The 14,959-nt window shown below is 41.5% G+C and overlaps 1 protein-coding gene across 13 annotated transcripts in view; it reads left to right on the top strand.

Moving 5' to 3' along the window:
* The first annotated feature begins 367 nt into the window (after positions 1-367).
* Positions 368-14,959, top strand: part of Usp40 (ubiquitin specific peptidase 40) — a 71,026-nt gene continuing 56,434 nt past the window's right edge. For 7 of the 13 annotated variants that reach the window (XR_001839663.3, XR_005488916.2, XR_005488917.2 and 4 more), the window contains exons 1-7: positions 368-507; positions 1,531-1,748; positions 4,272-4,339; positions 5,858-5,971; positions 8,272-8,436; positions 10,796-10,942; positions 13,419-13,562. Coding sequence is in view for 9 of the 13 variants with exons in the window: in XM_063267293.1 (XP_063123363.1) it covers positions 1,550-1,748; positions 4,272-4,339; positions 5,858-5,971; positions 8,272-8,436; positions 10,796-10,942; positions 13,419-13,562 (837 nt within the window). In the remaining 4 variants the exon portion in view is untranslated. Of the gene's footprint in view, positions 508-966; positions 1,070-1,530; positions 1,749-4,271; positions 4,340-5,857; positions 5,972-8,271; positions 8,437-10,795; positions 10,943-13,418; positions 13,563-14,959 lie in introns of those variants that run through there. The other 6 variants (XM_039083726.2, XM_039083725.2, NM_001134885.1 and 3 more) reach the window with 6 other exon arrangements.

Here is a 14,959-nt window from a genome sequence, read left to right as displayed (position 1 = left end):
CAGTAGGATAGACAGTTTTGAAGGGAATATGTGTGCATATATGTTTGCATGGTTATATAAACTACTTAAGACAATGTAAGAAGATCCACAGAACCTAGAGCATCTTCATAAGTTTTGTATTGGAGATATACTTTGAGAGGGAAAAAGGGTTTTAAGGCTCTTTTGTTTATTCTAGAACAGAAACTATATAAATACATACTCCACTTAATTAGTGAAAGCTCTAACAGAATGTGGCTCCAACGCCGTTTGCAGGCAGCGATAAATACAAATTTTAACAAGCAAACTGTCAGGAGAAAAGAGCAGTCTCTGCAGTACTCACTAGCCGCGCCGCAATTTCACTACCCATAAATCTCCGCGTGGCGCGACGCACCCTGGGAAGTGTAGTCCGCATCTCGGGGCGGGGGGGTCACTTTCCAGAGACCCGGCCTCGCCGGCATGGCGGTGCCTGTTCGGAGCGAGTTCGTTTACTCTGTGCTGTGGCCAGGGCGGGGGTCTGGGCTGTAGGCAGTAAGTGGGGCCGGGGAACGGGACGCAGGGAGGGAGGAGGGCCCCGTAGAGACGACCCCGGCGGCCTGGGGCGAAACGCCGGGCCTCTGTTGGCGGCGCGTCAAGGGTCGGGCCGCGGGGACGCGCGCCCGTCGCGCTCCTGGGCCCTGGGCGGCTTGGTGGGCGGGAAGGCCTCTGGAATGGCATGACGGGAATCCAGCTCGCGAGCTCGAGGCCTGACTCCCGAGTTCCATTTCTTGAGCTTTTCTTCAGAGGACTGTGTTGGAAAGGAAAAGAACTGCATTTTGGGCGTTCCTGTCTCTTAAAAGAGAGTCCTCAGCGTTTTTACCTCAAATGCCCCTTAACCACACAAACAGAGCAGACTCCCGCAGGGTCCACAGGTCTGGGGTTGGATTCCTGGGTATGTGTTGGAAGGCCACTGGACTCCATAGCTCTAATGACCAGTTTTTCTTTCTTAAGGTACTTACGCCAGGTTCTCTAGTTTGGGGCCAAAGTGCAGAAACTACTGTCACGAAGATTAATGTGATAGGTTTAAGTCCCTGAAACGCTGTGATCTGGTACAGTATGTGAAGGGATGGGAGAAGCTGAGATTTCATAATTGATGAAGGCTGCTGTCAACTAACACTGTCTGTCCCCCTCTCCCTCTCTCCCTCCTTGTCTCCTCATTTAGTGATGTGGAATCCAAGAATAGTTATCAGTTCTTGTGAGCCAAGCCCTTTGTACTCAGTAACCTTTCTTTTGTCATGTGATTGGTTAAAGTACCCTATAAAACATGCACGGCCCCATTTTACATAGAAGTAAATGTTAGCTAAATAACTTGTCCAGGATCACACAGGTTAATCAGCACCCCGTGTAAGTAGGAAGGATAAGTCGGGTCTCCGCTGTCTCCTAAACACAGACTACTGTATTTTCTGAAGGATGATTTTTAATAAAACAACTTCGCTCGAAAGATAAGAAAAACTTGGGGGTGGAGGTTCATTTCAAGAATAAAGACATTTATGTAACATGTCGCTTTCTTTAAAGGATAGCGTTTAGTTCCACAATGTTTGGGAACCTATTTGAAGAGGACTATTCCAGTGTGTCAAGTAGTCAGTATGGAAGCGGGAAGAAATTAAAGACTAAAGGTTTGGAGCCACCTGCCCCTAGAGAATTCACCAAGTTAAGTGGAATCAGAAATCAGGGTGGAACCTGTTACCTCAGTTCCCTGCTTCAGACACTTCACTTCACACCTGAATTCAGAGGTATGCATTGTGACATGCATTTGAATAGTAATATGTGTCATGGGTTTTATATGTAATTAGTTATGCCAAAATCATAAAGGAAAATGACTCTTAAAGGTGCATTCAACAATACGTGCTCGTCGTTGCAAAGGAAAACATATGTTAGCAGTTCTCTGAAGAAAATTGTGACGCTTACCACTTTAAAAAAAGATATCTATTCTGTGTGGCGATACAGTGTTTCATAACAACAACAGTGGTAAAAATAAGGCAAGGTATTTCTAATTCCCATAGTTTAAGATACAACAATAAAGAGAATTTTCTCTCCAAAGTAACAGTCACTTAAGTCAGGGTTACGCAGGCAGCTTGACTTCTGCAGTGGGAAAAGTTGTCATGTTATTTATACACATCCATAGTTACATATCTGCGTTTCTGAGATTCTGAGAACTCTGATTCTGAGCTGACCAGTCCTGAACTTGTTTGGCCTTAGAACCTGATCTGGCCGAGGCTTCTTAGAAGTTGTAGTTCTCTCAGGAGGATGAATATTAATATTTTCACAACAGGGATGTTAATCTAAAAATCAGCATTATCTGCCCCAGACCTTGGTAAGAGTGACAAATGCTGTACAGGTGCATCCTTCATCATTCTAAAGCCTGGAAATTATGAATTTCAAAGGCCCAAAGGAATTGAAGTAAAGAACTTTGTAAAAGAAACAGGAACCTACTCAGATTTGCTGTATAAGATGGCTATGGGGAGTTACTGGGATGATAGACCATTTCTCCAGAAACCACAGGCTGGAAGCCAGCCAGTTTTCACTAGAGCCTTATGTCTTGTTCCTGTTTCTCAACATGTCTGTCCCGTGTCTATCTACACTCCAGCTTCCTTCATAGCCCTCTCTGTGTCCTTTGATTCCAGCGTGAGCGTGTTTGGCCTGTGCGTGATCCCGATTGGGGGGGTCCCAGTGTTGATGATGGGAGGTAGAGTTGAGAGAAAGGTCTCAAGTTCAAGGCCACAGGAGACTGACCCTCTCTCAAAACAAAATGAAGAAAAACTAATACCAGCTATATGGCACACACCTGTAGCCTCACATTCAGGAGATCAAGGCAGGAAGATTCAAAGTTTAAGACTGGCCTGAGAAAGTGAGACTTTCTCAAAACCCAAAAAAGAATATCAGAAGCTTGAAAGAGAGGTGTAGATAAGCCCCCCCCCCCTTTTTAGTATAGAAGAGAGTTTATTTAGGGCATGGGGGGAGAGATGAGGGTATAGAGACAGATAAAGGCAGAGAGAGAGAGAGAGAGAGAGAGAGAGAGAGAGAGAGAGGAAGAAGAAGAAGAAGAAGAAGAAGGAGGAGAGGAAGAGGAAGAGGAGGAGAGGCTGGCTGTGAGCACATGGAGAGGGGAAAGAGCAAGAGGAGAAGAGGGCAAGAGGAATAAGCTTCTCGTCTCTTCAAGCATGTCGTCTGTCACTAGTGTGCACTGTGCACTCTGGATGGTTCAGCATGATCCTGCTGTTGAGGAGGTATAATTTGGAAGAGTAAGGAGTAACAGTCCTGAAGGAGGAAAACAGGGACTTTTGTGTATGTCTTTTGTGGGGAGTGGTGTTTTAAAGCAAGGCTAAATTGAGTTCTGTTATATTTCCAGTACACTGCAGTGAGGAACAATGTGAGTTAAGTCTAGAAAGCCCATGAGTGGTTCTGTTCCTTAAACTGTAGGCTTTTAGTTTATTTTTGTCCAGTCCCAGCACTAGTGAGAGACAACCTTCTTAAGAGTAGGTATCAGTGTTTTTCAGTAAAGAGATATATTCACCCCATTTATCACTTACCTCAGTGGAATGTTTCAAAAAACACTGGAGGCAAGGGCAGGGACTGACAGCTTTATTTTCAAGTAAAGCCATTACCATGTCTCATTACTTGCATAGAAAAGACATTTACACACTAAACCAGAGGATCTCAAGATAAAAGACATCTAGGCTGGTCCAGCATTTGAATGGTTGGTTAACAGCGTCACACGTGAAGCATACACACCTGTGACATTTTTCTGCTTTCTGAGACTCCTCATAGCTTTTGAGCCTCATTGCCAAAGGCAAAGAAAACCAGTCATTTTTTTATGCTTATAGGGTTTTTTTTTTTTTTTTTTTTTTTTGAGGAAGCGGTGCAGTGCCTGGTCTTAGCACACGGTCTTAGGACTCCATGCTTAGTCTTTGGGTTTTTGAGGCAAAGTCTTCTTATAGAGACAAGCTGGCCTAGCTCTCAAGATCCTCCTGCCTCTGCCTCAGGAACATAGGGTTAAAGATGTCCTATAGTGCTCTGCTTGCTTATGTTTTTATGTTCTGTGGATCTGTCATACTCAAGTGTCCCTTGATGTTTATTCTTAGATCTGGTGGGCAAAAATCTAAAAAGAATTCAAAATGTATAGATGAAGGGGACAAATATTGCCTTAGTCCTTTCTAAATCTTTTGATGATATTGCTTAATGGGGGTCTTGGCTTCTTAAACGATTTTCAAAGAAGCAGCCATCATTTACATATCTAACTCTACTGTTTCGTTTAGAAGCTTTATTTTCTCTTGGTCCGGAAGAGCTCGGTTCTCTAGAGGATAAGGATAAACCCGAAGCAAAGGTACTGAATGTGCACTTTATTGGGTCTTAGCATAGTCGGGACTTGTTTGGGGGCTTTTGCATGTGTATGCGTGTTATGTGTGTATGTGTGTTACGTGCATGCCTGTGAAGCTACAGGTTTGCCCAGGGCTAAGGAGATGTACATGTGTATGCATGTGAGCATACAAGTGTGTGTATGTGCATGTAGAGGCCAGGGGTCGATGTCCTCTATCACGTTCCACCTTATTCACTGAGGTAGGATCTCTCTCTGTATTGTTGTGGCTCTCTCCCTAACCCGATTGTCCCTGTGATCCTGGCTGCCTCCCAAGAACGGAGATTAAGGCAAGCCGCCACACCCACCCAGCATTTAAGTGGGTGCTAGGGATTTGAACTCCAGTACTCACTCTTATGTGGCAAGCACATTATCCACTGCAGCATCTCCCTAGCTCAGGAAATGATTTTTAAGGAAAGAATTAAGTGCCTTATTCATAGAAAACATTTATTTACTACAAAGTATCATCTACATTGACAGATGGTGACTTGCCTCATACTTAATTAGCAACAAAATTTTCTCTACAAAAGAATAGCATTTTCAACTACCATGCTGCCATTGCTGCTATCATGAATATGCCCACTTTGCTGTGCTTATTTTCAGGGCAAAGGAGAGACTTCCAGCCATCCGTGCTAGCTGACCAGAGCATTCATTCAATGCACGTACTTACTATGCACTGAATACATGGGGAAAACCCTACAGACCAGTATTTTCTCAATTTAGTGTTCTGGAAATACATTGAGGAGAAAGCTAGGACATTGTTTTGTACATTGCTGTGGTGAGAGTGTCTAAAGCATAACATAAGCATGCTCTTCCTGCTGGAATCTCATTCAGAGGCCTCTCATTGCACTTAGGTGCAGGTCTGTGGAACACTGGTGATTTGTGATACAGACACATGCTTCAAAAGCAACTGTGAGGCAAGATGTCAGGTTCTTTCCAGTCTGTTGCAGATCAATGCTTTTATAGTATGTATTTTTAAAGTCATGGGACTATAGAATTGTCACAGATATTCCTGAATGCTTATTGTCCCTCTGAATCATTAAAATTTAACCTGCACACTGGGCTATGCGAGGCCCTGCTCTCTGGCCTGGAGAAAGGGAGGCAGGGTGTAGGCTAGCTACTGAGATTTGAGCACCTGAAACATGGCTACATTAACCTTGAATATGTGTGTATGGAGATAGTTTAGAAGAAAAATGAAGTATGAAATTGTATGCCTGTGATCATTTGTGTGGTTTGTTGGGACCCATTTGGATTTTTAATATTGATCTGAATTACATCAAGGGAGAAAACTCCAGATCACTAAAACCTTTTGGATTGAATTAGAATTTCCAAAGGGCTGAATCCAGTTAGCTCTCCCTCTATTATAATGAGGGGTTTGTGCCCTTTCTGCTGAGTGAGCCAGAAGACAGGAGAAAAGCAGTGTGGAGCTTTTGAAATCCTCGCTGCCCTCGTGAACAGTCACCTGGAAATGCACACCTCTCCCCTCAGGTCCGGATCATACCTTTGCAGTTGCAGCGCTTGTTTGCCCAGCTTCTGCTCGTGGACCAGGAGGCTGCATCCACCACAGACCTCACTGACAGCTTCGGGTGGACCAGCGATGAGGTAGGAAGGTGCCAACAGGGAGAGAAAAGTCGACCAGCTTCACATTTTGTCTAATGTCCTTTAATTTTGTCTCAGGGCCAAAGCATATTGGAACATCTTCACAGGCGAATATCTAGATGATTACTGAACATAGGCTATTACAACTAGCTGTGACATGAGACTGGGAAGGATGCCATTACTATAAGGAGAAATACAGGAGCTGATTGTTGAAATTTATACTGAACAATTTTTGTGTCATTTAGTTGAGCTAATAGCCACATTATTTACTGTTTAGGTGTCAAACTGCTCATCAAGTTTTCAGTCTTCAGCAATAAACCAGTGGATTTTTAGAAGGCTGCCCACCTTTGTGGTATGCTTCTTGTCTGACTCTGATGAGAACGGACTGCCATCACATCAGCATTTTCATTTCCTCTTCTTGACCCCTGACTTCATTTTTCCACCTGAACCCTATATCTGCTGTAGACATGACTCACTGTTCAGTTTGCGTTCCTAAAAGGTGTTCCACCACGTGCAAACAAACATCTGTGGTAATGGATAAGGGTCTTGTCAGTACATCAGACAGCTGACATTCGTATCAGTTGTGGTCCATCCCTGCAAAGCTGTAGCCTTGTGCCAGGAGCATGCCTTAACCCAGTGGTACTGCCCTGTGGGATTAAAACAGGGATTGGGCCTTGTAGCAGGTGACAGCATATCCTCTCAACAGGCATGTACATTCCAGATAAAGGACTAGTGCAGGGCCATATTCCCTTATCCTTGCCTTTGAATCATAACCACTTCATTGAGGTTTGCATGCCATAAATTCACTCTGTCAAAACTGGCAGTTCAGTGGCATTTAGTATTATCACAGAATTAGGCAGCCATCACCACAGTCCATTTTAGGTTGTTTTCACTGCTCTGAAAAGAACCCCTATGCATTTATAGTCACTCCCCACCCTCCTCAAGCTCTTGGTTAATCTGTAACCTACTTCCCACTTAGAGACCTGCCTGTCCTGCACATGTCATAGGAATAGAGTTAGACACTGCATGATCTTTTTTAACTGGCATGTTTCATTAAGATAATGCCAAGGGTCATTCCTTCTTACCAATTAGTGAGCCTCTGCTTCATGGATATGCCACAGAGGGGCTCTATGTATTTGAGCTTCCACTAAGTTGCTGGCTTCATAATTCTTAAAAGGCCTGAAACAATTTTCTTAATTCTTTTTTTTTTTTTTTTTTGGTAAAGGACTGGACCAACCTGGATAGTAAAATGTCCTTGAGGTTCCTTTGCCAAATAAATGGCAGAGATAGGGAGTTTTCCCTCCCTTTCAAGCCAGTGATATAGGATAGATTTACATACCTTGGTATTTTACATTTCAAAAAGCAAGAAAAAGAACATCAGTCTCATACATGGTGTCAGCTTTCATCCTCTTTACATACCTCATGTGGTATAACTTCTTTTTATATTCCCCCTGGCTGCCTCTCTTTCTGCACCCTGAATTGTTCCTCTCGTTTCCTTTTGGCTTTCCTTGGTAACAGTGGCAACAATGTATCAAGACTGAGAGACACTTTGCTGTGTCTGTGACACTGTTAATGTCTGTGGGATGGGCTACTTGCTGTTCTGTTTAAGTCCTTAGAGGACTTGGCTCCTGGTTCTCCCTTTCATTGTCCTTTTCTGCGTCCCAGGGATAGAGCACACCTTGGAGGTACAGATTGTTCTGAAAGACTAGTTCATACATGGCGGGTGACTTAGAGTGGATTAAAGCAGGAGCCAGTTTGAATTCTCAGCAACAGTACATTACTCTAGTTTTTGTTGCTTTATCCTTTGAAGTAGTGAATTCTGGTTTCTGCTGTCCTCAACTATTGTGATCTAAGTGAGGTTTACCTGTGTACATACTTACCTACTGTTCTGAGCCTGTCCTGTTCTTTCCTTCTCTCATCTTTGTGACACGGGCAGGTGGGTGTTCTCTCATAATACAGAGTGTACTTAATAGTCACCGAGTAAGGTGAATTGTGCGTACACACTAAACACTGCCTAGTCGTATTTTTGTTTTGTAGTGTAAGTAAATATAGGTGGCAATGTTTTAACCTGTAGTCATCCATCTTCAAAGCTTTTCTTATGTGTTTCTATTAATTGATAGTATTCTTTAAAGATTGTTCTTAAAAACTGAGGCAGAAGTAATATTTAAAGTCAGCTGCTTTAGTGGGGCATTGTGCCTGTAATGGAAGCACTCAGAGTCAAGCAGGAAGGTTGTAAGTTCAGGGCCAGCCTTGGCTGTCCAAAGACCTTGTCTCAAAAATAAAAACTGTTTCCTGTTTTATAGGAAATGAGACAACACGATGTGCAGGAACTCAACCGAATTCTCTTCAGTGCTTTGGAAACTTCTTTAGTTGGGACCTCTGGCCATGACCTCATTCATCGTCTATACCATGGCACCATTGTGAACCAGATTGTTTGCAAAGAGTGTAAGAATGTCAGTGAGAGGCAGGTAAGCAGATAGGATTCCTCTGGTAACAAATTATTGTAGGTTATAATCCACATAATGAGGTCTGCTGTTTTCTCCTTCCAGCCCATGAGTCCTAGAGACTAAGCTCAGGTTGTCAGGAGTGGCAGTAGGGACCTTTGCCTACTTCGCCATCTCCAGCCTGCAGGTTCTTGAAGTAGCTTTTATTCAGTGCTCTGACATTTGCTTTTAAAAAAAGGTTTGGGGAGATATTTACATGCAGATATCTCATGAGAAAAGCCAGTATAAAGAAAGTCCACTGAGGAGCTCAAGAGATGGCTCCGTGGTTCAGACTGCTTGCTGCTGCTCTTCAGAAGACTGGTGTCCATTCCCTGCACCCATGTAGGACTGCCCACAGCTGTCTGTAGCTCTAGCTCCCAAGGACCTTCTGGTCTCTGCAGGCACTGGCACATACGTGACCTACACACACATGCACACACACACACACACACACACACACACACACACACTGTATATAAATATAGAAATTTGCTCTTCTGGTCTCGCCAGTAGAAGCAAAATGATGAAAGGAACATCATTGTTTGGAAGGCGTTGCAGTAAGACCCACACGCTGTGCTGCCACTGTGGCTCCAAGGCCTACCACCTTCAGAAGTCGACCTGTGGCAAATGTGGCTACTCTGCCAAGCACAAGAGGAGAGTAAAACTGGAGTACAAAGGCTAAGAGACAAAACACTACCAGAACTGGTCAGATGAGGCACCTAAAGACTGTCTACCGTAGATTCACACATGGATTCCATGAAAGAACAACACCTAAACCCAAGAGGGCAAGAGGGCAGCTGCTGCAGCATCCAGTTGATCTTGAAGATTTCAATCAATTATAAAATAAATGTTCTGGTTTCACAAACAAAAATAAATTAATTAATTAATTTAATTATGGAGGTAATAAAGATAAGATACTAAAGAATATATAACAGATCTCCAATTAAATATTAGGTTTAATTTGTTTATATCCTTTAGGAGTGTCTTTCCAGTGTGTGTGTATATTTATATGATATATAAACTATCATGCAAAGCTGGTAGTTCTGTTTGAATTATGGTTTTCATCTCTTTGTGGTAATATAGATTGCCCATTGAGCTTGATGTTGTCTTCTCTGTTGTTTTTCAAGTCCAGCTCAGCAAATGGTATCATTTCTGAACATTTAGTGAAAAATCTCCTTTTGTTATAAGGATTGTACAGAGTTTCTGTATCTGACTATTCAAATGGAAAATGTCATACTATTTTCCAGATGTATTTACTGCTATTTTAGAAATAGATGCAATTATATTATATTAATAAATACATGTGTTAAATATATCTATGTCCTTTATCGTTGTTTGTTTGTTTGTTTGTGTCCTTGAGCTTGAGCCTAGGTCCTTGTACATTTACAGATGCTGGGCAAAGGGGTTACTGTGAGCTATGACTCCAGCCTTCTTTTTTATTTTTAAAAGAAGAGCTGGGGACAAATGGTACATCTGGACCTTCTTACCTGTGTTAACAGAAGCTGTCCCAGTCAGCCTAGTTTGAAAATAACTGACATTTCCTGTGTCTCGTTGACTGACTGAGCTCTACTGGAGAGATAACAGGGCGGTGGTAAAGCATGACATACGAAACCCACACAGAAACGATGAACACTCACTCTCCATGTACATGCTGTTACCACAGAAATGAGCTGTTCCACAGGGATTGTGCCATGATTTAAACTAGTGCTCTGCTATGTTTTAGTTTCCATAGTCTCTTAAAAGAATACTATTACATGTGTGACAGAATTATAAATAAGATGTAAACTTGCCAAATTGTAATAACATTTGTTGCTAGAAATAAAATTCAGATATAGTCTCTGCAGCTTCAAGAGACTTTTTATAAAATGTCACTTTTTAATTTTTACAGAAATACTTGTTTAATCTGGATAAAAACATTTTTCTTGTCATTTTTTCATATCTTAAATCAACTTTACCAAAAGAAAATAAGGATGTTTACATTTTGGGTTGCTATTATCATTTTAAAGATTAAAGCAATGTTAATAAATTGTGTGTGTGTGTGTGTGTGTGTGTGTGATACTTAAACTTAGGTATGTATATATTTCCTGGGGAAACATGAGGTTTTATTGCATCTGCATCTAAATCATAAACCTTTGTCTTTTAAACTGTTTTCCTAATGTACTTTAAACCAAATTATAGTTTGATTTAAGAAGAATAATTTAGTGATACAAATTTACAGTATGTAATCATAACATATATATCTTCTTGTATGCAAAATATATATGACCAATTCCCAATATATATTTCAGTTGTAAACCTCTGTGAAATCATTTGTTATCTTAATATTAATTCTTTTGTATTTCAGGAAGACTTCTTGGATTTGACAGTAGCAGTCAAAAACGTATCTGGTTTAGAAGATGCACTCTGGAACATGTACGTGGAGGAGGAAATTTTCGACTATGATAACTTGTACCACTGTGGAACCTGTGACCGGCTGGTGAAAGCAGCAAAGGTAACCACACCTTCCATCCGTTAGTACTCAGAGACAGGAAGCTGTGCCTGCTAAAACCACCCGAGAAGTCAGGAAGACACACTTTACGCTTTGAACACTAAGGATTAAGAAAGTGTGTTGTTACCTGTATTTTAATTTTTACAACAGAAAAAAGTTGTTTTATTAACCTAGCAATGACTTTTCATGGAAGAATGTGTTTGAGCCTCAGCGTTTCTTCAGACTCCTGTTAGTAAGCATCTGTGTGCTCAGCAGTTTCCTCTCTCCCTGTGAACGGCAAGGCAAGGAAGACAGGGTTAGAGGGGCTGATCTCTGAGTCTGAGCAGAGGCAGAAGGGAGCTCAGTGGAGCTGCATGAACTCAGGTCGGGTTCAGTTGTTTTCATTGTCCTGTGTACAGTTACTCCTGTGAGCACAGTTGCCCTGTGTTCTGGGGAGATAGAAAACAAGAAAATAGAGAGGGCTTACCACCTAGGTGAGTACACTGCTCTGTTATTTCCACACACTGCGTGCACACACACACACACATCTCTAAGCTCCTTTATCACATTACCTTGCTTTGAGACAGCAACTTCTCAGCATTCCTAGAAACTGGCTACATACTAGTGTGCTCTTCTAGCTGAGGAAGGGTTCTGTGCTTTGCTTCCTGAGTTTACCTACTTACTCTCCAGGGTCTGACCTGTGAATGCTATCTTCAGAAGACAGATTTTGAAAAAACTTCTTGAGTTATTTTTCCCTCCTTTATCTCCTCTGGCAACTGACTATTTCTTTTTCAACATCCTTTCACAGCTATATGTGATGTCTGTATGAAATTGGTTTAAATGTATTTTACATGGTTAATTTCCAACAAAAGACATTGTTAGCAGATTTGCCAAATATCAGTAATTCTTTAATATTAATACAAAATTATTATTAGAGATTGTGTGTGTGTGTGTGTGTGTGTGTGTGTGTGTGTGTGTTGCTAATGCATTTCCCATTCCTCTGGCTTAGATGTGCCATTTGCTACACCTCTCTGGCCACCTTCTCAGTTCCTTCTCTACCTGTGGCCAGTGGGACACTTGTTTCTTAGCCTTATTAGAGTCGAGTTTCTCTGATTATTTTAGGTGCATCTGTGGGATGAGTTTGGAAATTCCATGTATTAATGCATGCTTTATTTTCTTTTGTTGTTTTGAGAGTCTTGCTGTGTAATGCAGGTTGGCTAGGATCTCTCTATAGCACACATTATCTTCAAACTTGTTCCTCCTCCCTTTAATCCTGGGATTATAAGTGTGCACCACCATTCCTTGCCTTGTTTTCAGTTTTTTTTTTTTTTTTTTTTTTTTTGGTTCTTTTTTTCGGAGCTGGGGACCGAACCCAGGGCCTTGCGCTTCCTAGGTAAGCGCTCTACCACTGAGCTAAATCCCCAGCCCTTGTTTTCAGTTTTTAACCTATAGATTATATGAAATTGTATCTTTAAATATGTTTTAAGTAATGTTAAATGCTTAGAATTATTCTACAGGGGAGCATTTTTCTTCCCTAAGGCTACCAGTGCAAGAGCATTGGGGACAGCTGATGACTCTTTTTTTTTTTTTTTTCCTTTTCTTTTTTTCGGAGCTGGGGACCCAACCCAGGACCTTGCGCTTGCTAGGCAAGCACTCTACCACTGAGCTAAATCCCCAACCCCCTGATGACTCTTAAAAAACAACTTAATTTTAAATCAGAGTTAATACAGCAACAAGATACCCTGCCTTTGAACTTAAGAAACAGCGGATAGGGAGTGAAGAGGTGGCTCAGTGGTTAACATCACAGCTATTCTTCCAGAGCACCGTAATAGATTCCCTGCACCCACAGGGTGGCTCATAACTGTTTGAAACTCTAATCCCAGGGTATCGGATTATAACTTCTGGCCTCCTTGTGCACTGTGCATGTATGTAGTACACAGACACATATGCAGGCAGCACGCCCATATGCAAAATAAAAATAAATCTTAAACAAACAGAAAAACAACAAATAAAACCCCATCAGTAGATCTTGAACTCTGGGGAGTCAAGAGTCCCTTTTCGTAGTCTTATGACAACTATGAATCTTTCTCCAGAAAAAAATGTATATACACATACATTTTCTAATCATTCAGAGTTCTGCTTCTTCACTGAATAAGATCTGTGTGCTTGCTAAGTGAAATGCAGACCCAAGGAGCAAGGTGAAAGGACAAGGGCTAGGCAGGAAATGAGCAAGGACAGAGAAGGAGTACCTAGTTAGGACACACCTATCAAAGAGTAATTTAGGTTAACAACCCGAAAAGTATAAAACTGGCTTGTGCCTGTCTTGTTGTAAGCATAACCACATAGTACCATCCTTAGTTCCATAAAGTAAATGGTTTTATATTGAATTCAGAATGTGTTCTTAAGGACATATTTATAATTGTGTCATATGTCATCTTTTACTACCTTACAGAGCATTATGTATTCTTTCATGTAACTTTGTTAATTTTTCTCTTTACAGTCTGCCAAATTACGTAAGCTGCCTCCTTTTCTTACTATTTCATTACTAAGATTTAATTTTGATTTTGTGAAATGTGAACGCTACAAGGATACTAGCTGTTATACATTCCCCCTCCGGATCAATCTCAAGCCTTTCTGTGAACAGGTTTGAACCTTTTATTTTTTAATTCTTTCTCTTTCCCTCCCAAGATTAGAATACTCAGTTTCTTGTAGGATTTCTCAACATTGGCCCTGTTAACATTTTTTGTTAAATGTATAATGTGTATGCATCCCTACTCCACTGACAAGACAAAAGTCCATGTCTCCTAGGCAGGGTGAGTGGTCCAAATTGGTTTTTTATACTCCTATTGAATTTCTTCTTCTTTTTTGTTGTTGTTTCTTCTTTGAAACAGATGTCTTACAGCCCAGGTTGGCCTTGAATTCATCTTCTGTCTCTGCCTCATGGGTGCTAAGATTAAGGCCTGTAGTACCATGTCTGAGAGTGTTTGGTGGTGGATATGTTCATAAAAATATATTTGATAGTAAAAGTGTAAAATCCAATATGAAGTTCTCCCTTATCCTCTTACACTTAGCCTTTCTTCTCTTTTCCACATATTACACTCTGCCCACATGTGCATATTTACTGACTTGGCACATATCAGGGCTACCGTACAGTTTTTTCTTGATCAGATTATATGATCTTGCTTAATATTATACATTCTGAGTCCATCCATTTCTATTATCCACTTATCTGTTGATAGACATCTAGATTGAGTCCAATTCTTTGTCATAGCGAATAAAGCAGCGATAAAAATGGTGGTGGAAATATCTCAATAGTAAGTGTCCTGGCTAGTTTTATGTCACCTTGACACAAGTTGATGACATCTTAGAGGAAGCAACCACATTTGAGAAAATGCCTCCATAAGATTGACTACGGTAAGGCATTTTCTTAATTAGTTATTGATGAAGGAGGATCTAGGGGTCTTACCACCCATGGGCTGGTAGTTCTGGGTTTTGTAAGAGAGCAAGCTGAACAAGCCATGAGCAACAACACTCCTCTATGGCCTCAGCATCAGCTTTGGCCTCCAGGTTCCCAACAGGTTCAAGTTCCTGCCTTGGCTTTCCTCAGAAGACTATGACTCCAGATGTGCAAGCCTTTTCCTCCCCAAGTTGCATTTGGTTATACTGTCTCATCACAGTAATGGTAACACTAAGATAGAAATTGGGGCCAACGTTATAGGGTATTGCTGTGATAGACCTAACCATGTTTTGGGGGGGAATTATGGAAGAACTTTGGAACTTAGGGCTAAAAAAGTGTTGAGATCTCTGTGAAGTGTTCTGTTGGAGCTTGGAAGAGATGCTGAGAACAGTGCAGATAGAGGCCTGGCCTGTGAAATGCACAGGGAAGAGTAAAGGCTACCGTGGCTGTTTGCTATTATGAGTTAAGAGTCTGTGCTTCTGGTCAGCTGGCTGAAGAGTCAATGTGATTAACAGGAGACCAGCGCGCTACTGTGAAGCCTTTGCTTTACTAGAACACGCGATGCAGGTCAGCTGCAACTGAGG

The sequence above is a fragment of the Rattus norvegicus genome, chromosome 9 (assembly GCF_036323735.1).
Source record: "Rattus norvegicus strain BN/NHsdMcwi chromosome 9, GRCr8, whole genome shotgun sequence".
NCBI lineage: Eukaryota > Metazoa > Chordata > Mammalia > Rodentia > Muridae > Rattus > Rattus norvegicus.
This window is presented reverse-complemented; position numbering and strand designations above follow the sequence as displayed.